This window comes from Paramisgurnus dabryanus, chromosome 15 (assembly GCF_030506205.2).
Source record: "Paramisgurnus dabryanus chromosome 15, PD_genome_1.1, whole genome shotgun sequence".
Classification (NCBI taxonomy): domain Eukaryota; kingdom Metazoa; phylum Chordata; class Actinopteri; order Cypriniformes; family Cobitidae; genus Paramisgurnus; species Paramisgurnus dabryanus.
This window is the reverse complement of record NC_133351.1, coordinates 33,350,933-33,372,970: the sequence shown is the minus strand read 5'-3', so window position 1 is coordinate 33,372,970 and position 22,038 is coordinate 33,350,933. Positions and strand designations below refer to the sequence as shown.

Sequence of the window (22,038 nt, the reverse complement as noted above, 5' to 3'; positions counted from 1 at the left end):
TTTTACAACACTTTGATATTTATTGAGAAGCATTTTGTTTTAGTTAATGAATAGGAAATAATTGTGTAGTGTATGTGTAATGATAATCATTGTGTGTGTTTTGATAGGTGTGGGGGGTTAAGTCAAGTCACATTATTTGTATACCGCCTAATGTTTCATTGCATTAAAGTAGCTTTACAAGAAAAATATTTAAAAAAAAACAGTACAAAGTCAAACCACAAAACAGGTAAATGATTAAATTAACAGTGTAGACTATATTATAGAGTACTATTATTGCAAGTGAAACATCACAAAAGCCATCTGATTGAAGATGAAAGCATTCATATTTACATCAGTGACAATATACTTTATCAAGATAATAAACGCTGCATGTTTTAAAGTATGTCAAGTATTTTCACGTGTTTGCCATTGTTGTTATAAACTTTAGAGACGTTCACAAATGATGGTTGCACACCGGTCTGTTATTGTAACGACATCTCCAAGCCCCTAAACCTATATAAACATGACATGGCAGATGATGGCACAAAGCGAAACATGATTGGTTGCTTAACGTGTCGGTCATATGGCCTTTTGGGCGGTCCTTGGCTATTCAAAGCAGCCATGGTTCCCAGACCTTTAGTAGGAATGTCTGGCTATGCGATAATAGCAATCTCCCAGTAAGAAGGAAAACTCCACATGTGGAAACAAAAACCTTGTGAGAAACCAGACTTAGCCGAGAGGGCCATTTCTCATCGCCACAGTTGCACCCCTTAACTTTTCTTTTGTAATAGGTGATTTTAGTGTGTATTACTGGAGTTATTTTGTGATATATATATATATATATTATATTATATTGTTATTATTAATTATGCATCTTTGTGCTAAATGTAAGCATTAGTAAGTATTAAACTGCATATGCATTGACTCGCAGTACCCAGATGAGTCATTTTGGGCAGCTGTTATCTGGGAATAACAAACCTTGAAATTCCTCAACTGGCCAATCAGAATCAAGCAATCTAGAGGACCATGTAATACGTAATATGCATATAACTTAGAGACCAGAATGTAAATGCCTTTGTGTGTATGAGTGCATGCACATTCTCTGATATGTGGATTATCAATGATCAAAAAGAATGTAAAACTTTTGTCTTAAAGCAACACTATGTAGTTTTTTTACCTTTAAATAATGTCTCTAAAATAATTTCAGTGATAGAAGAACGTTTAATTGTACAAATTGTACTGTTGCTGCAACCTGAGCAGCCTCCTAGCTGATACAAGCACACTCTGAAAGTGGCGGTGGAGGGTAGAGCACACAGTCCCGCCCCTCCCCCTGCCTGCAGAAGACTGTGTGTTAGCAGGCACTGTTGCGCTTTTCAACCACATGGGGGAGCTGTAAGTCATTTTTACATGGAAACTACATAGTGTTGCTTTAATGCAAATATTGCATTATTACGAACGCCATGGCATTATTGCATATGCAGCCCTTGTTTGTAGCATCTCACCCAGTGTCTTCCATGATGCAACCAATCCAAGAGTTCACGCAGCCACACTCCTCTGAACACAAACATACACAAACATTTGTCAACGAATACACAATCTAAGTATTTTACATGTGTCAGTATCAAAGCAGATGATAATTTTTCATTAGATAGTGTGCACTTTACTTCTCTTTGACGCTGTGTCCCACTGAATGCCAAGATTCTGAGCCAAACTCTGGGACAGCAGGAGTGCCATTGTCCATGTTGACCCATACTGCATATAAACGACACACATGGTGCAGTTAATGGAGATAAAATGTGATTTCTGGGATCTCGACTGTAATGTGACCTCTCTAGGGTTACTCAGAGTGAACAGCTGAAGAAATTGTAGCTTTTTCTAAAAATGAGATCACTGTTAGTCAAAGACGTTCCAAGTCATAAATCTTATTTTAACCTAACGCCTTTGGGAGGTGATGGAATGGGGGATACCAAACAGAAACGGCAGCTGACAAACTCTACAAAAAATCCTGGTGATGTAATCATGTGAAAACAAACCAGAATATCAAAGAATTACTACAAATATATTGTCGAACCCACATGCATCTTTTTGGGAGGCCAGTGTTTTTGATTGATTGGATTTTTATATGGGCTAAACCCCTGATCCTCTTACCTCATTCACTCCAACGCCACGACTCACAGAACACATCCCTCCGAAATACGCCGCACTGCTCCGTGGATAGTGAAATGTGACATTACTGCACACAGAAGAGAGTTGAACAAACACAGTCTTCATTACTGTACAGAAGTGTGTGTATTATAAAAAGGGGTTATGAACACACAATGAATGCACTTACGAAAATAGATGCACAGCATCCGCGTGCTGTCTGATGTGCTGCTGTCGGTATTTGGAAAAGTGCTTCAGCATGTCAAATGGAATCACACTGATGGGAATGTGATCCCTGTCTGTCCACATCTCAACAGCAACCAGAACCACACGCGTGTTTAGATGCTCTTTAAAAATCTTTCACAGAAAGAGTAAAATAACAAGATGAGCCACAAAGGATAGAGAGAGAGAGAGAGAGAGAGAGAGAGAGAGAGAGAGAGATGCCAGAAGGTTTACACTTATAAACACATGGTCAATAAACAGAGGAGGAGAAGATGGAGAGAATAAGAAAAACAAAGCAACAGAGTTTTGAAACACAATCTGTTTACACTTTTCAGGGATATCAGCATGTGATTTTTTTCCCTTTCGACATCATGAACTGGGATATACTAGTCAACATTTGAAGTGGATCAAAAAAATTTGTCCTAATACAAGAACGGGTATTGTTCAAAACACAAAAACAACTTTAATGAAAGGTTGATCCACTTCAAATGTTGACCAGTGTATATTAAAGTGCCAGTCAGATTCACCTTTATTGCAGTGTGCAAATTTGTTAACCCAAAAAGTGCACAAAGTTATTGGCATCTAAAGTTGGGAGTCGACTATGAACCGCGTTTATGAGTCATATAATTTTCTAATCTCTTGTCTGTCTACATAAGAAGGAAATTGATAGAAATGAAAGATAGATTAAATTAGTAAACGTATTTGGCGTGCTATTTGGGAGAGGGCTCTGAGCTTGTTAATTGGCCCGAACGCAGAGTACCCCACCAGGTTTAGGAAGTAACCTGATGAGTAAGAGGAGACGGGGTGGTGGATTGACTCTTGGGCTGTTTCTCAATATGCGTTCTTCAGCGATCTTGCATCCTTGTGTCCTCACTCTACGTCATCATTAACAGTCGAAGTTCAATTCCAATTCTCAAGAACGCAATTACAGAAGACGCATGAAAATATCAGAATGTGTTCTTGATATCGATGATGCATCGTGTGCATACTTGCGCGCTTAACTCGCTTTACGTCCCAGAAGTCATTGCGGCAAAACGATGGCGGAGGTCAGGTGACCAACAGGAAGATCACACAAATCTCAATTCTCGCAAGTGCTTTTTGTGTTCTCACGACTTTCTGAGTTCGTTCTTCCAAGGTCGCCTGGCAAGAACGATCTCCACGAGACAAAAAGTTCATTCTTTGCGTTCTTGGAATTAAGAAACAGCCTTGGTAAGTCATTATGTGAGTTTGACTGTAATTATATATGGGCTTGCTTTGATTGGGTAGATATGTTGATTACTGATTTTAGACAGCTGGTAATACTTGAGTAGCTTATTTGACTTGTTCCTCCCAAACTACATTAATAAAACATCATTTGTTGTGTTCCCGTCATTTTAATGACGATTGCTTCTCCAATCTCGGCGAGTTCAAGACAGGATTTGCGAAATGTTGGGCCATAAAAGATAGTTCAGTACCCGCTTTATTTGAACCAACATACGTCTCGTAACCACAACCAGTAAGTATGATTATTACTTTTATTATGTTTCAATTTTCTCCTGAGTGTTCTGAATGTCTCATTTGCTGTAATGTCTTCTCACCCTACTGAAAAATAAACTGGTAGCTGGTCTAAACTGGTCCTCCCAGCCTGGCAAAGCTGGTCAAGCTGGTGGGCCAGGTGGTCTTTCAGCATGACCAGCTAAGTCTAACTAGACTTAAAAAGTGACCAAAACACATTGTTTACTGTGCGGAAAAAACAATCATAACCAACTGTGTCAGTTGACCAATCAGAGCAGAGTAGGCTACCGAAAGGTGAGGTTGAGGCAGACTGAATCTTTCAATGGCTTTGCACATATGGTTTGGGGATTTCTGAGAAATGGGGTAATATTAAATGTGTATTATGAGAAAATGACAGTGTTTTTTTTTACCTTAAACCTGTTGTTGGGGAGTCCAAAACAATATCAGAAAGTTTAAATATTGGATCTCACTGGCACTTTAACACAAGCAACTGTGAGCAATATTAATCAGTAAGATGTCATTTTAAAATCATAATTTAAACTCACAGCATCCACCAGGTTGACCACAGACTTGGCATAATTCCGTGTGTGCTGTTTGGTCTTATGTCTCTTAAACTGTGAAATAATATTGATATAATTATAAAAACATTAAACAATCAAAGCATCAAACACTAACACAGAACACATAAATGCCGCCCTTATTGAGGCAATTAAACATTTCTCAACACTAATCCTTTGATCATCTCAACATGAGAATGAGTCTGGAGAACAGAAACATTTTTCATCATGCATCATGTGTTTCTGGAATAATGGACATAGGAAAACCACATTTTCTGAGCCAGAATGTGGCTCCATAATAACTCCTGAAATTCAATTTGACAAATTACAATATTATTGCCCCCCCCCCACACACAGACATACCATGTTGTGGTCAATAACAATCATCAGTTCAAGGTACTTCATCTCTTCGAACACATTCCTGGGCATCTGTGAGACAAAAAAGAACATTTACACTTTGCAGTACCACTTCAGCTCGTATATGTGCTGTATTGAATGGGCAACAAGTCAAAATTTCGAATCTAGCAAAAAGTTGATCTTTTATTGTGTCTCTGCTGGAAAAGGTTTTTGAATGCATCTCTCTAATTTACTTTAATTTTATTACAGCAAAATGAACAGACCAACGTTCACATACTACTTGTAATGTTAAATTTTTTGGGATGCACTAATCCAGTGACGAGGCTACATAAGGACCAGGGTGGCACTGGCCAACTCAGATTGACGGCTGGCACACCCAGTCAGAACAGACACAAAATATTTTTGTGGAAAAGCAGAAGAAATCATGTATAAATTATAATAATCTCTCTAATAATAATAACTGTTTATATAAAAAAGTTTAAATTCAAGCCATTTTAAATAATTTGAGCGCAAGATGTTAAAGTGAGCTGTTTTATGTGCATACACGTAAACGCACACACATCAATCAGACACAAACTCATAAGCGCACACACGGAGACGCACATTTCAAAAAGCACACGAACACAGAATCTCTATGCGCTTGACAGGACACATATGCACATAATTATCTTAAAATATCACAGTCTTGGCAATTATTCTCACAAAACAGTCATGTGTATATGGATCCATGCTTATCCGGTCTTAATTGTCAGTAACTTTAAGAAATTATGTTTCTTATGTTTGTGTCATTATGTTAATCAAACAACAGAAGACAAAGGAAAATCACTTCTGAAGCTTTAAAAAGATGAATTATATTTAATTTATAGAAGGAAGTAAAGTTTTATTGTTTTCATATGGTTATAATTTTTTGATTTGTTCTTATTTTATTTTCCTTATTTCCCTTTTTTGCTAATCTGAAAATGTATCGATCCATGACTCAAAAAATTTAATGTAATCCATTTATCCACTACTATATTGTAAAATAAGAGTAAACACTGAGCTCCACCCTTTTTCACAGAGGTCCACTCTTTCTGGCCTCGCCACTGCATTAATCTTTATATTGTATAATATTATTATAAATGGAGATTTGAAATACAGTGTTTTTATACAGGTCTGAATCTGATTCATGATGTCTGATGACTGAAGTTACTGCTCTTCAGTAGATCACATTGTCTTCAACATCTGGGTCCTATTCAAACTCTTACAGCTCGCTTGTTCCTCCGCCCAAGCCAAGACGAATCATCTGGATGTGACAGTTCTTCCTTCAGTCCTGCACACACCCAAAACACAAACACACAAACAGACACACACACACACACGCAAACAAATCTTTGCTTTGGTCTACTTTTTAACATTTGTTGTGTTTCAGCAATTAAGTGTTCCCAAAACTGAATAATAATACATTGTGTTTTTATTTTATATTTGTCAAAACACTGTGGAGAACACTGAATAATCTCACTGATAAAAATATGGACATTCAGTGCTATTGTCGTACTGATGATCTCATTGGGTCAGCATTTACGAGAGGTCGTGTATGCCAAATGCCATGAAATATTTTTACAATGAACCACTTTTCCAAACTCAAAACCACACTTATGAATCACTGCTGTTTAGAAACAAGTTACCACAGTCGAGTAAACATATCGTTTTTTAAGAATAATTCATGCAAAACATAAAAGTAAATCATTTAAATGTATGCCTTTCAACTATCACACTATCTGAATATGTACTACAGAGGATTTTTTCTGGTCTTTAAAAAGTTTTTTAGACACTGCCCACTGCATGTGTTCATTGTTTACAATGCAACCGTCTGCTAAATGTCTCTTTTTGAAACAAGTTTGGATCAACATGTGAGATTATTATGAAGAATTTACATTTTATTTTTTCAGGAGAAGTCCAGTTTTTTTATTATAAACTGAACTTTATTATTATTATTTAGTTGTGTTGTGTTTACCTTCCTCTCCAGCAGCTGGCCTCTGTTGCCGGATGGGTGTCCTGTATAAGATGTGCGGTCTGGCCGTTCCCTCCTAACCGTAAACAAACTCAATATGAGCACCAAATTCATGCAATAAATCTCATTTAATGTGATTAGGGTGAATTATATGTGTATATGTTTAAACTTTAAATGAGTTTTTATTCATTGTGCTGTTTGTGTGGTGTATTTCTTTGATGATGTGATGTCCATAAGTGTGTACATAGGGGCGAGTGTGTGTATGGTGTTCATTAAACTGTTTTTATTTTCAGTGTATTATGCATAGGAAGTGACAGCGTTGCTTAAGGGTGTGGGCAGTGCTGTAGTGACATCATCTGTACAATTCACACAAAAACATCACAACTAGACTGTTTGCAATGGTCAAACATGTAAACTGTGTTTTGTATGGATAACTAGAGTAAACATCTTGAGAGTTTGGGGTTAGTGTCTGTGTTATGTTACTTACAATAGAGTGAGTCTGTTTAAGTGGCTCAATTGTGTACATGTGGATCCCATCTTCAAACATGCCACTAGATACCAGAGAAAATAACATTATGTTTAATCATTTTATCCAAAGCCACTTAAAATGAAGATTTAACAGAAAAGATTGTACTCACTGTAAACCATTACAGGTGGATAGAGCCACATTAGATCTATCATTGTCTCTGATTTGGCCATGATAATAACAGTGCTCTCCACCCTGCGAACACACACACACATACACAGCTGATGATGTGATGATCTCTGTATTGTCAACAGAAACCTGTGCCAACATGTAGAAAGATATTGCAAAATAAACTGAGCCTCCATATGAGAGAAGATAAGGGTGACCTTTTTCCTCAGAAAATGTATATTATTTATATAATTCATATGTTCATCAAATACTTGCACTTTAAATTTGCTTCATCTCAGCCTCCGACCATTCAGAAATACCAGTTTGTTGGCAGAATCCATTAAACGCCACAATGATTTTTTAGCAAAGTCCTCTAAGTGCATAGAAGAAGAATGGGATGAACCATGGTGTGCGTACATCAAGCTGCAAGAGTTTTTACCGGATTCAAAGAGGTTTACTCAATATATTGGATATTGAAAAAAATCAGCCTTTTACCTTTGATTCATGGGTGTCAGAACAATTATATGTGGGTGGGATAAGACCCTTAAAAAATTACAAATAAATTTCAACTTGTTTTTATGTTATGTCAACTACTCACAGGTCAAAACGTAAAAAAAAATGGGTTGAACTGACTTGCAAAACTACGGAGCCCCTACGGGGACATGAAGCGAAAATTAAATAAAGTTTAGTTTTGCGTGCGCACGTGAAACTATCGCGTGCACACCGGAAACTACCATGTTTAGTTTCGCTTGCTCAATTATCACGTGAGCACGCAAAACTAAACTTAAAGGAACGGTGAATCAAATACTCAATTTTAACTTGATAATTTGTTATATAAGAGGTCATCATAGTTAAATGAACATCCTGCAAGTTTCAGAACTGAAAACGTCCGTGCTACTGAAATATAACCGTTTTTGGCACCAAGCCAGTATTACAGCCGAGCGTGGAATTCAGAGAAATATGACGTCAAAGTAGAATTGAAGCACCTCCCCAAATCTAAATACGACCACTTTTGTAGCCCCGCCCACAGCTTCGCGTGACTGTCTGAGAGACTTTAATTTTGACGCGGTGATCTGTTATGATAGAGTAACCATGGAAACGGAGTCTTGGGTTGTGGAAGAACCGTGTGGGAACAACACAAAAGCTGAATACTTTCATTTGGAGACTCGGAACATAACATTAGGAATGCGTGGATAAAGTTTGTTTTTTAAGAAGTTCCAGCTCGCGTGGGGAGTGTTTAATAACTTTGTGTCCTGCGGATTCATTTGTAAAGAAGTCGATGCTGGATTTGCAGAGAGACTGTGATTAAAAGCACCACTAATATTGGATCAGACGAAAATGACACAGCAAGTAAGACATTTTACTTTATTTAAGCTACTGCGTTTCACTATTGCATTGTTAGAAGAGATCGCTTGATATGTCCTGTTGTAACATCCGTGTCTAAACACGTATGTTTGACTGCATGTTTTAATTTTGACTGAGTACATGAAACTAAACTTTAGATTTTTTTTCTCCATATCACCTTAGGGGCTCGGTACAAAACCAAGTTGTTTTAACGTCATGCTTCCTTTTTTGTTTTTACAGTGGGGAATGCTCTAATACAGTGATCTTCAACCCTGGCCCTTAAGGACCCCCTTTCATAAAGTTTTAACCCCGGGATACACTGCACGATTATTGGCCGTCCCAGACGAAAGATTGCCATTGTAAAACAATCGTCGCGATTTCATTGATTGTGGCTCTTCATCGGTGGTCCTACTATGTCGTACAGTGAGAGAGGTTCAAAGATAGCCATTTTAACGGTTTTGCTTCCAAAGAGCCTACGATAGTTTTCTGACAGTGTCATAAATATTAAGGTAAAGATCTTATAGGAATGCAAAAATCCTGCTGGGAATCACGGGCTTTAGATGCCTCTTTATTTAAAACATCTGAACTAAGTCATCAGCCTCCTTCCAGAATGTCTCCCTAACAAGCTAATGAGTTAAATCAGGTGTGTTAATTATTGGTCCTCAAGGACCAGGGTTGAAGAACACTGCCCTAATAAATTAAACTGAATTAAAAAAATTAAATAAACAGGCTTGACTTCCTCAGATCCATTCCATTGGCTCATTTAAAGTCTATATAATTTAAACACCATTTTGTGTTTTCACTTCTTTCGCCTGCACTCCGGGTGCGACACAACAACAGAGCTTTCAGGCTATAAAAGCAATTGTTTAATTAAAAGGGACCAGAATACAAGGCATCTACTCCAGTAAATGTTTTGGACCCACCCACATTTTTTTGCTATTGACGCCCATGCTTTGTTCAGAAAGGACAGTGAAGAGTGACTAAAGATTTTTGAATGCATTTAAATTGATTTACCAGTGAAATTATTGAAGTGATATTTGTGAAAATAAGGCATTTCAGTTCATGACTAATAATCTTTTTTATTGATATTAAAATGTGATATTACTCAACCTAAACATAAGAGCCTGAGAAAAATGCTAATTTACAAGATAACAAGAGGGTTTTCCATCTGAACTCTTATACAGTATTATAGCTTGTTTTATCATTAAAGAGTTTTTATCAAGTTCTCTGTAATGAGGAACAGAATCTGTTAGACTGAGTTGTCATATCATTAAATTATTTTAATCATGTTTAAAAATGTTAAAGCAGGGATTATCACTGCTGTCAGTGCGTGTCCTGGTCTTTGTTAGTAAACCCCTTCAGTTCAACAGAACACATGACATCTGTTTTTCATCTTCACTGTTGTGAATTTAAGTTAATTCGTTGTGTGACCACAATTTTTACACCCCATTAACTACATTATCTCTAACAAACTCACCACAAACTCATGTATTGGATTTAAAGTATGTCACTGACTGAAATTTCCCTGCTAGCTGAAGCAACTTACTACAAATAAATCAGACCTCCGCCTCTTTTCTGAACACATGCAAAATAGCATATACATGTGGCTATTCAAACAGAAAGGACTAATTTAAGACTTATGTTCTTTAGTGCAACTTTCATGAAGTTAATAAAAGTGATTAAATGTGGAGGAATCTTCAGTCTCTCTCTTCATTGTTACTGCAGAGTAATGTCTGCTGATCTGATCTGCTGCTACGCTGATTCAGCAATGAAGCCACCAGATCTCTTCCTGTTTTAACATCTATTATTAACCCCTCTCTCTCTCTCTCTCTCTCTCTCTCTCTCTCTCTCTCTCTCTCTCTCTCTCTCTCTCTCTCTCTCTCTCACACTCTCTCTAAAAATCACTTTAGCTGCTTTAACCTAATGTATAGAGATTAATATTTTTCTAGATTTAAATTTCTACAGCTAATTTAAATTTCAAAATATAAGGCCCACTCTCAGATTACAAAACAAAACATTTGCAACCATGAAATACTATATACTAGATATAAAGTTACAAAGAATGTTTTTATCAATTAATGTATTCGTCTTATTCATTCATCTTTCAAAGTATAAAACACACTTTAAAAAACCAAGCTGAAAGGTACAAAATATGAATAATTATAATAAAAAGATATTATATTATATTATATTATATTATATTATATTATATTATATTATATTATATTATATTATATTATATTATATTATATTATATTATATTATATTATATTAATGATTCTATAAATGCTTAATGTCAATTATTTAAAAAAATATATAATAATAATTATAATATTATAATATTATTTTATATTATATTACAATGCAATTACATTACATTATATTAAACTACATTAATGCTTCTATAAATGTTATAAATGCTAAATGCCAACATTTTTATAAGTATTGCATTGTATTGTTTTGGATTGGATTGCTTTGTATTGTATTGTAATTACATTAAATGTTAATTACATTTCATTATATTATAATTAGATTACATTACATTAATGCTTCTATGGGGTGGTTTCCCGGACAGAGTTTAGCTTAAGCCAGAACTAGACCTTAGTTTAATTAGGAAATATAACTAGTTTGAACAAACTTGCCTTCCTAAAAACATTACTTGTGTGCATTTCGAGGCAAAACAAAGGGCACTGATGTATTTTTCGATATGTCAGTGCAAGTTGTTTTCAGTTTGGACAGCTCTTACATTTATTTTAGTCTAGGACTAGTCGAATCCCTGTCTGGGAAACCACCCCAATAAATGCTAAATGTAAAAAATATATAATAATTATATGATATTGTGTTGTATTTGTCTTATTTTGTATTGTATTGTAATTACATTACATTTCAATTACATTTCATTATAATTACATTACATTAATGCTCACAAATGCTTAATTCTGCTGGTGCTATGACAGATTATGATCACTGGTACAGTGTATTTTTTAAGCACATGGATATAAAAACTCTGGTACATTGGGTGTGTGCAAATATTACACCATTTTGCTGTTCAATGCCCTCAGGGGTTATAATCATCCTTCTTTAAATGTTGTCATGGACACGTTACTGGTTATGAAATGGTTTGTTCCAGTATACTTGATTCTAACTGGTTAACAACTGTGTGTAATTTATGAAAAAACACATAACTGCTGTGTTTGACTGCACAGCAACTTTGGCAATGTAAACATATGTGAAACATTATGTACTGTTCACAGTCGGTCATTGCAGGGGTTATTTTCTCCAATTGAAGGAAGACTGTTAGTGATTTTACTTTACTTTTTTTATTTAATTTTAGCAATAAGGTCCTCAAGGCTGTACTGTATCGTGAATTAATCCAAACTGCTTCTTGTTGTGCCTAACAACATCCTTCACAATACATCCTCTCATAATGCATTGCTTATGTACACTGTGGACTAAGACTATGTGTGTTGTTGAATCTAAAACATCCCGATAGTTTATATCACTATTACAGGCAAAACTTTAAAGCATGAAATGAAAAACACAGTGAAGAGTAAAATGACAAAATGAATACCTTCCAAAGGACGGGTTTCCCTCCCTCATAATGTATCTCCACATAATCTGATGACAGCAGATCACTGAAATACACAAACACACAGAACATAAACTGACACAAACTATCACTTATGCCTTCATTCTGAAGATAAGAATATTTGGCTCATGTTATCATTGAGACGCTGATATCTAAGCCAGATCTCTACTGAAGAGGATTTGCTTTGAGAAGGAAAGAATCTGAAAAAAATTTAATGGCCTGGCCTCTATAATTCAGGCCAAATGTCACAGCCTGCAGTTTTGCATCTGTGAAACACGTGTTTCATGTAGAAAAATCTGATACAATCTCAGAAGGACGAACTAAATATTCAACTTTTAGGCAGTTTTATTGTATAATTATTATGAGATAATTAAGTACCACTGATCAGTGCCAAACTCACCTGGAACTAACTTTAATATTAATGCAAAACTTAAAAATATGCTTTAGGTTTTATTTTACAAGTTTATTGTTTGCCCAGTCATAGCCTTGCTAAATTATAGTTGCTGACTATAAATACACAGTAATCCAGATGTTTTTTTTCCCTCAACAATTTGTTCAGATTTGATGATTCATTCAATCTGCTGGTTCGACTTTATCTGAACAATGACAGATACAGTAAAAAAGCCTTTCAGATCTAACAAGTTAAAGAGTAAATCACATTAAACACTCATCACTGACAAGATAACACTTTTAAAAAAACATCTGCATTGCACCACAGTGCCAACAATGAACAGGACAGTAAGCTGACTTCTTCATGTAGAGGCTCTTCAATAAAGATGAATCTGATGGTGTTTATGACACAAAATATCCTAATTTTAATATGCCCATGTTAGCCACCCTAATAGAAATTTGCATTGAAAAATGCCGATTTAATTTTAAGCGAATGACAGAACAGTTTTCATTTGAATACGTGTCCTCACATTACATAACTTCATGCACATGTGTAGTGATGTGTTACTGATGCTCATGCAGACTTCAACAGTATCAGAGCCAATCGAATCAAAGCATACTGTTGTTACTGTTAGATTTTTGGAGTATTTTTAAGATGCATCAACACTTAAGTTAAGAATAAATAAATGTAAATGCAGTGATACAGGTAACATTGATGATAGAGTTGTTATGGTCATCAGTGTGATTATAACACGGCCAGTACCACAGACTCACCTTCAATGTCCTCTAATCATCACAGGCATTGAGTCAGCACAGCATAGCACACACACACAGAGAGAGAGGGAGATCGGACTGTACTGTACTGTACTGTAGCTGACAAACAGCTAGCTGTCTTTGGACTCCTGACCTGACTACTCGCTTTAACAGAGAGCACTTTCTGTCTGAATGCTGTTTTCCAGTAACCCTGTGCAAATGAGTCAAACACACACAGATCAGGTGCGGTCAGGAGCAAACACGGCTGAAAGTTAAGATCTGAATATTTGAGGGGGTGGGAAGAGGCTGCTGTGTATGTGTGAGTGTTTGCATTTGGTTTATGACCAAACCATCTTACAGTGCATTTAAGGTATACATTTATAATCAGTACGTGTATTCCCTGGGAATCGAACCCACCAACTTTTGTGTTGTTCATGCAATGCTTTACCACTTTGCAATTTTATGTTTCAAGCTTTAAATTAACACATAAACTACAGACAAGGTTTCAGAAGAGCTGCATTACCAACAACATTAGCCTTAAACTAGATAGTAAAGTTTGCGGACAAAGTTTATGTTTGTTTGAGAAAGCCTTGTGCAAAAGTTTTAAATAGTTGGAAAGCTGTAACTTTGAAAAAATTAAGATTGCTACGGTGCTCAACAATGGTTGCTAGGGTGAAGGTGATTGGCTGGACCGAGTCAAACAAGCCAACCCTCATGTCTCTGTTACACTTTTGTCCAAAGATTTCCCTTTGAATAAAAGTCTGTGAAACGTGTTGCTAGTGTGCTCTAAATTGTTGCTAGGTCATGGCTTGATAGCTAGACAATGATCCTGAGAGACTGATTGGTTGCCTGATTAAATGGGCCCACCCCTTTGTCTCTATGACACTGTGCTGCAAAGATATCCATCTGAGCCTTTATAATGGCAGTTTATGGGATCGGTTGCTAGGATGCACTAAGGGAGCACTCACATTATCTATAACAAACCGTATACCGTAAGTGGTAACTCAATTGACATCTCTCCTTTTGAAAGTTATTTGCGATCACTCCATTTAGCGCCCAAGCCAACATCAGCGGGCCAGGGCGCCATTACAGTTTTTTTCAGTCGCTTTGGTACATTTCTCAGATCAGAATTGAAGTTCTCAAAACTACTTGGTCACATCAAAAAATCTGTTTCTCATTTCCTTGAAGAAGTTGCAAATGCTTGATATATCCATGCAAATGATTATGTACAATTCTCTGCGGTTTCCTACATTATCAATTGCTTATGTCATGTTGATCAAAATGTATTATAATTCCTCTCTGTTGAATTATTATCTTACCCCCTACAACATTAAGCCATTAGTCTTTACATGAAAAATGGTTGAACAAGTTGTCATAATATCTATACATTCTATACATATTTGCATATTTCTATACATTTCCATTAGACTTTTTTTCTAAATCTATCCTGAATTGATAAATTGCTCCCACATGAATCTTGACTTTCAGGAATGTTAGGAGGTGTAGGAAGACTGCACTGTAATTCCTACAGCAATGCATGTACAGTTATCCCTAAGAAGATTGTCCTATGTCCTTTTCTATGAATCGTTTTTAAAAATGCACTTACTCTTACTGTTTTGCAAATATCGAGGATGATTCGAGAAATGTACCAGAGCGACTGAGAAAAAGCCACGCCAGGGCAACAACATCTGAGCAAGTGGGTTTGAATAATGTGAGTGCACCCTAAATAGCATGTGGCTTGATAACTCCATGATGATCTGGATGCCTGACTAAAATAAGCCCACCTCCTTGTTTTTATGTTTTAATGTTCCATACAAATCCCTATACAATTTACCATAGTAGGATAAATGCATTGTTTCATGGGTGTTCCCTTCACCATTATATATTTATGGGGCAATTTCGAGCTGTATTCCTGCCCCAGGGGTACAATTTACACCCCATTTCGAGGTATGTTCTTTAAATGTAGTAACCCACATGTTTTTACAAAATCCTTGCTCGGAGCTATGACCTGTCAAAGTTTGTCACAATGTTAAGTCGGAAATTTGATTGCAGTTGTAAGAATTCTGTAAGCCCGATCCATTAGAAAAGATATAGCAACCAAATTCAGACCACTCTGAAGGTCTGTGCAAAGTTTAGTGGCTGTGGTTTGAAAGCTCTGGGAGTTAGAGTTGATCCTTTAACTTAGTGGTTCTCAAACACCCCCCCTTGTGTACGGTGATCCCCCACTTGTGCCCTTCAAGAAAATGTATGACATAAAACATTATAAAACATAACATTTGAATTAACCAAAACTTCTTAAAATATACAATGTATGTAGTGCTGTTGGTTAGTAGCCGTATTTTTCTGAGGTTTAATCACATGGTTAAAAAAGTCAAAACTTGGGGTCAAAGTTTGAGAACCACTGCTTTAACTGCCTGAATAATAATAATACATTTACTTTCTCAAGCCAACATAACAATGATTTTATAGCTATTTGGCTGCAAGTTATCATTACATCACTGTTCTTATGGTGACATAAGCCAAAAGGAATGTTGTTTTAAAGGCGAAACAAACATTTTTAGAGATGCACAGCAAAGAAATTTGCATCAGGAACAACTCCAGGAAAGTCCATTTTGATTTCAAACCCAAGAGATACACACTCCAACCTGCCAAACATCCAGCAATCCAAAACATATCAGCTCAGGCCAATAAGATCAGATGATGTGTAAAAGGAGGTGATGTCTTAAAGCATCTGAAGCTGTGATGAGCCGGTGATGAAGAGAGAACAGCAGAGTGATGATGAGATGATGCTGATGTTTTACCGAGCAGGAACTACTCTCACTGTCTGTATGCTGTCAGATGATGGCTATATTTAGATCAAGATTGCCACTCAACCACAACACCGGACAGTGTATAGTTGCAAACTCCACATTCTCATGCTTACAGAGTGCATTGAAGGAAAGAGAGAAAGGCTAAACTATCGGTAGATGTCATTCGCTAGATGTCACACAAAAATGTTGTATCAGTGCATTCGTAGTAATGATCTACAGAATGTAATAACCTACAGATGTCCTCTGCTTATTTACACTACAAAGCTTATCAGAAATAAGTCCCAGCACCAAACATATCCTTTAATAACACAAAAGAGTAAATCTGTGCTCACATAAGTGCATGTGTTCAGTTCACAGAATCACAACTCAATCAATAGTCTGGCCCATTAATGGTCAGTAGAGACACGCTGAGGTCATGAGTGTGCATTATGTCATATAATGTTTCTACATACTGTAAGTGAGGCACTATATGGGTGCACTTATATCTTGAACCTTCCCCTCCCCACTCCCCCACAGGCTTGCACCAGCACTGTACTTCGATCCATGCTCAAGCACACTTTTGGCATTACAATGCTATTGTTTTAAAGAAAGCACTCTTTTAACACTGGAGCACATCGCAATGGTATGCTGTGGTCGTCTGGGATGCAAAACATGCAGCCCTCTCACCACGCGTATCATATTGCTTACTTATTTAGCTTTTATCCAAAGTGACTTACAATTGCTATATATGTCAGAGTTTGCACACCTCTGGAGCAACTAGGGTTTAAGTGTCTTGCTCAGGGACACAATGGTGTGTCACATTGGATTCGAACCCGGGTCTCTCACACTGTGCCTAAAATTATTCTTGCATAAGTAAGCGTACTTGTCCAAACCACACCCGAGTGCGTTCGACCCCCAAAACTTGGTTGGTTTGACTAGTGTGATCGCTCCGTACCGTGCTTAGGCCTGGTTTGGTTAATCGTGCCTTGGCCCGGTTGGAGAGGTGGGTTTAGGCGTGTGTCTTATCCACGGCGCCATCACAACCCCCATATTGCTTAGTCGATCCATTGCTTATGCCGCGCAGACGTTCACATAACCATGTTGCACGCATCAGAAGGTTTTTACGAAACTAACTTTTAAACCACGATTTGTCCAAGTGAACCACGCCCAAACCCACCTCTCCAACCAGGCCAGGGCATGACTAACCAAACCACGCCCAGGCACGAGCGATCACACTAGTCAAACCAACCAAGTTTTGGGGGTTGAACGCACTCGGGCGCGGTTTTGACAAGTACGCTTACTCGAGCAAGAATAATTTTAGGCACAGTAAGACTTAAAGGTATAGCGGAAGATTTCCGTTTTCCGGGTGGATCACCACTGTTATTGGTCATCCCAGATGTCAATCATTCTGATTATATGTTGACGTATAACCGTCGCACGTGCTCGCCTCTACGTTCGCTTTCTGCACACTCGCACTTTCACATGTATGTGTGTTGTGCTACGGTTTCAACCATTCATTGAAGGTCGCGTTCTCACTGTGTTTTTTCAAAATGTCTGAGGGTCGCAAGAGAAAAAGTGTCTACGAATTGTATGACAAGAAGAGAAAGGACTATAAATAAAGAAACAAGACCAGATGTTTATGGGAGACTATTTCACACGCTGGCGTGAGCTAAAAGGACAGGTTGGGCTTCCCACGCGAAGTTTCTACTGGAAAGGTACATTTTGTCATGCTATTTGGAGAAATCCATTTAAAATCACTGCTGGTAAAAGTTGATGTAAGCTATGATTTGCGATGCTAGCCCTGGCACAAGTCACGAACCGCACAGACACGGTAAACATGCCGACAGAAACTTGTAAACAGAGCGAAGAGAAGAACTGAGCTCCTGCACGCTCTCTCTCTGTCTCGTGCACGCGTTTAACAGGCGTTCCCTCTCGGGAGCATTTTTTTGAAAATATCGAGGGGCGGTTCTTTTAAATAATTCGGGAAAATCTTCCGCTATACCTTTAAGAAGAGAAACAATGCATTATATTCTTCATAAATAACAATCTGGTTGAGAAATACTCACTTGTTCAATGTTAGGTCCAAAATGAATTGGGTTCCAAAGGCGTGTAGTTGAAATGAAGCCTGAGCAAGATGAACCTCCTGTAGTGGAAGAAGAAACAAGGTAGCCAGGAGTTAAGGGTTCATTCATAATTTGTTCGGATCAATGTGCAATTACACATGCAGACCGCTAGTAGGCAGTATCCACACCCACAGTAGCAGAGCAACAGCTGAAGAAGAAGCAGCTTGTCCAGTAAACCCACAAATAAAGGAGAATCTTGAGTACGTTATTTGACAAGACCAGCAGTGATGGAGGTAAATGACAAGCGAATATTGTTGCAGTTTGAGTTAAATATCACATCTCAACTTGGCCCAAATTGGGAGAGGTACACATCAGGCTATGCCGAAGGCTACTGCGTATGGTTTGCGTCTCTGCGTAGGGTTCGCGTCTCTGCGTAGGGTTCGCGTCTCTGCGTAGGGTTCGCATCTCTGCGTAGGAAACACTGTACAATCATCACAGAAGTTTAAAGTCCACTTTACTGTATGTCCTCTCATTGGGTAGAATAAGAGAAGGACAGGCAATGATTCTGGCTGCTGTGGGACTTAACTTAACACAGCCCATGAAACAGATTTTAGTTTGATCCAAACATGATCCCCACACATTTAAGAAATACGATGAAGTGAGACACAATACTTCACCGCACTAACCTCACAAGCTGCTGTTTTGTTCTTAAGTGCAATAGTATTTATAAAAGCACAAACTTTTCTTGTCAATAAGCAGTCAGCGTTTCTAATCTCCCAAAATGTTTACATTTAGCCATCGTATGTCAGAAAGTTGCACACGTGGACAAAATGAAATGTGGTGTTCATGTAGGAGCTACTGGTTTGGATCTGACCTGCATCATCATCATCATCTCGATCTCTTTCCCCTTTTCTTACTCATTTTCCCTTTACTGGCTTTTTAATAAAAGTAACATTAAGCTTTCCAAACACAATATAGCATTTAGCTTGTACTATAAGTCCCCCATATTCTGCTTCTGACGTAACTGGATCCATGCACATAAGCTGAGATGTTAAACTCACCTGTCCGTGCTGGTCAGGGGTCTTGGCGTGAGTGTTGAGGTCATGGTACGTGCTCTCCGATGCTTCGTTTAGGTAGTAGATGAGGCGAGATGGATAAGTTAGCGTGTGCTCAGACTCCTGCGGTCCGCTGGCATTGTGCGTCTGTCGGTCTGCAGTATCACCCTGCTGTAGCAGCAATGACACCGCTTCCCTCGAGGGCTCGCTCTCTAACACTAAAAGAACACACACACATTTACAGTAACATCATGTGTACATAGCCAAACTGATACTGAACCTCAAATAAATAAATAAAGTGGAAAAATGTACAGTTCTCAAATCACAATCTAAAAAAGCAGTGAATGTTAATCTGTTTAGGTTAATAACAATATAATTTTTCCTACAGATACTCATCCACTATATCATTTTGGATGATGATGTTGTTGCCATACTCTTAGGTATCTCTTAGATATAGGTGGATTGCTCAGAGGTTGTTAATTAAATTCCTGGGAAAACATTTTGATGGATGCTTTTCCCCACGCCTAATATACCATCATAGGATTATAGTAGGACCTTTCATTATAGCATCACAGGGTTCGGGACATAACACCCCTTCTGTAAACTCTAAAGATTAGAGTCTTTAAATGAGATTAAGGTTAAAAACAACAAAGAACCCTGAATTCTGGGTGTTGGATGTACAGACTTTTTCTCATGCATTATAAGGCTAAAGTGTGTGTTTACTCTCCATTTAACCTAATCTTATGATACTGAGCATCAACTGAGAAGATACAATTTGAGTTTTTTCCTTTACAAAACTCTTAATATACAAAAAGAGGCAGATGCATTTCAGCACATGCAGTTCATCCGGGAGCTCAGACAATATCAAAAAACAGACATTCAGCTCAGTGCGGTGTTTCAGGGCAGAGATGCTGTCAGATGCCCTTGCAGTAAAACACATCCCGAACCTGACATCACATTCCGTTATAAAACCGCCTACAAGAACCATGTTTTGCAGTGTAAACTGCGCAAGAACGACACACAGTGTAAGTGAGTTAAGGTTAAGTACATACCGGCGGACGCCACGGACGGCTGGAGACAGGACGCGAGGACGCACGCGAGCAAATTTGACAGTACTATCACATACATGATTCATAGCGCGGGGTTAACGCGTGGATGCGGTGACTCGCTCGCGGCTCATTGTCCTCGATGGTCCTCCTGATGCTGCGGCGCGTGAAGGCGGTGGCGCTCCGCGAGCACGCTCCAGATAATAATGCTGATGCGACCGCGCGGCGCGCAGGTGCTGTGCGTATCCTCTGCCCACACTGCCCATCTGCTGTCTACACATCCTATTTGCATAGGATACGACATATAGGGGAGAGTGGGGTAAAGTGAGACATTTTTTACATTTGCTCCCCTCTAAGCGAGCTAAAATGATATATCAGTCGAATTTACACATTTCCCATTAATTCAGGATGTTTCCTAGCTATGTAAATTACCAGAATGTATTCAGGACGAAGAGCAGTGAAAATATGATTGTTTTAAAAAAAGTGGTCTTGTGTCTCACTTTCCCCCAGCTTAGGGGTAAACTGAGACAGACCAGAAAAATCAAGGGGGTAAAGTGAACCAGCTCGGGGTAAACTGATCCACTTACTTTTTCCACTCTGAAACTACCATAACAGCACATATTGTAACAGATAAAATCCTGACGGCTAGCTTGACAACCACACATTCCAGAACTAATGTTGGACTAGTAAAAGAATGGGGTTTGGTCAATTAAGAACATTATTTTTCTAAACACTTAAAAGTACAGTAACTCTGAACCAATATCAAATACAACATAATATAATTCAAAAGTTATTATTTTTTGGCCAGTTTTTGCCTTTATTTAACAGTGAGTTTTGGAGAGGACAGGAAAGGACAGGGAGGAGAGAAGGGTATTGGATTGGCAAATGACCACGAGCCGGGAAGCGAACTCAGGTCCCAGAAAGTGTGAAAGCACCACATGTCGGAGCGCTGCCCACTATACACCATTGGCTCCGACAATTCAATTTTTTTTAATTAACATTCAAATGACATATAGAACCAGTTAGATTAGAACGCAGTCTGGGGGTCAGAACAAAGGACCCTTAGAGCCAGCTAGTGTCTGCGGGTCAGCGCAAAAAACAATCAGAACCATCAATCAATATTTCTATCCCTTGCAGCTGCTCTTACTGTGGGTTCACACCAGACGTGAGTTCAACGATTTGTGCAAGTAGATTACATTCAAAGTTAATGCAAAGACACGATCAGACGCATCCTCGCCTGGGGCGATGCGAATGACGCCATTTGAGCGGAGCATTTGCTGCGAAAACACGCACTATTCACCTCAAACATGTCTTCGCCCAAGTTGAAAATATTTATCTTGAGCGAAAAATTAGCATGACACAATGTTAAATCCCATGAGTAATCTAGAGTGAGTAATGCTACGTACATACCAAATGCAGGGCATCGCGTTACTTTTTGATCTAGATTACTCGCAGGATTTAACATTGTGTAATGCGAATTTTTTTGCTCGAATTGAATATTTTCAAATTGGGCGAAGACGTGTTTGGGGCGAATAGCGCATGTTTTCGTGGCAAACGCGCCACCCATATCACGTCATTCGCATCGCCAAACGCGAGGATGTGTCTGATCGTGTATTTGCATTGACTTTGTATGT

The 22,038-nt window shown here is 38.1% G+C and overlaps 1 protein-coding gene across 4 annotated transcripts in view; it reads right to left on the bottom strand.

Annotated features, from left to right (window-relative positions):
- Positions 1-20,645, bottom strand: part of adam23b (ADAM metallopeptidase domain 23b) — a 51,507-nt gene extending 30,862 nt beyond the window's left edge. For 3 of the 4 annotated variants that reach the window (XM_065293177.2, XM_065293178.2, XM_065293176.2), the window contains exons 1-14: positions 20,411-20,645; positions 19,365-19,576; positions 18,307-18,383; positions 12,291-12,354; positions 7,380-7,462; positions 7,229-7,292; positions 6,745-6,817; positions 5,996-6,060; positions 4,758-4,823; positions 4,383-4,451; positions 2,312-2,478; positions 2,128-2,212; positions 1,644-1,731; positions 1,482-1,533 (exon numbers count right to left, since the gene is read on the bottom strand). In XM_065293177.2, the coding sequence (XP_065149249.1) occupies positions 1,482-1,533; positions 1,644-1,731; positions 2,128-2,212; positions 2,312-2,478; positions 4,383-4,451; positions 4,758-4,823; positions 5,996-6,060; positions 6,745-6,817; positions 7,229-7,292; positions 7,380-7,462; positions 12,291-12,354; positions 18,307-18,383; positions 19,365-19,576; positions 20,411-20,486 (1,241 nt within the window). In that variant the 5' untranslated portion in view covers positions 20,487-20,645. The remainder of the gene's footprint in view (positions 1-1,481; positions 1,534-1,643; positions 1,732-2,127; positions 2,213-2,311; positions 2,479-4,382; positions 4,452-4,757; positions 4,824-5,995; positions 6,061-6,744; positions 6,818-7,228; positions 7,293-7,379; positions 7,463-12,290; positions 12,355-18,306; positions 18,384-19,364; positions 19,577-20,410) is intronic. The other variant, XM_065293175.2, reaches the window with a different exon arrangement.
- Between the last annotated feature and the right edge of the window lie 1,393 nt (positions 20,646-22,038).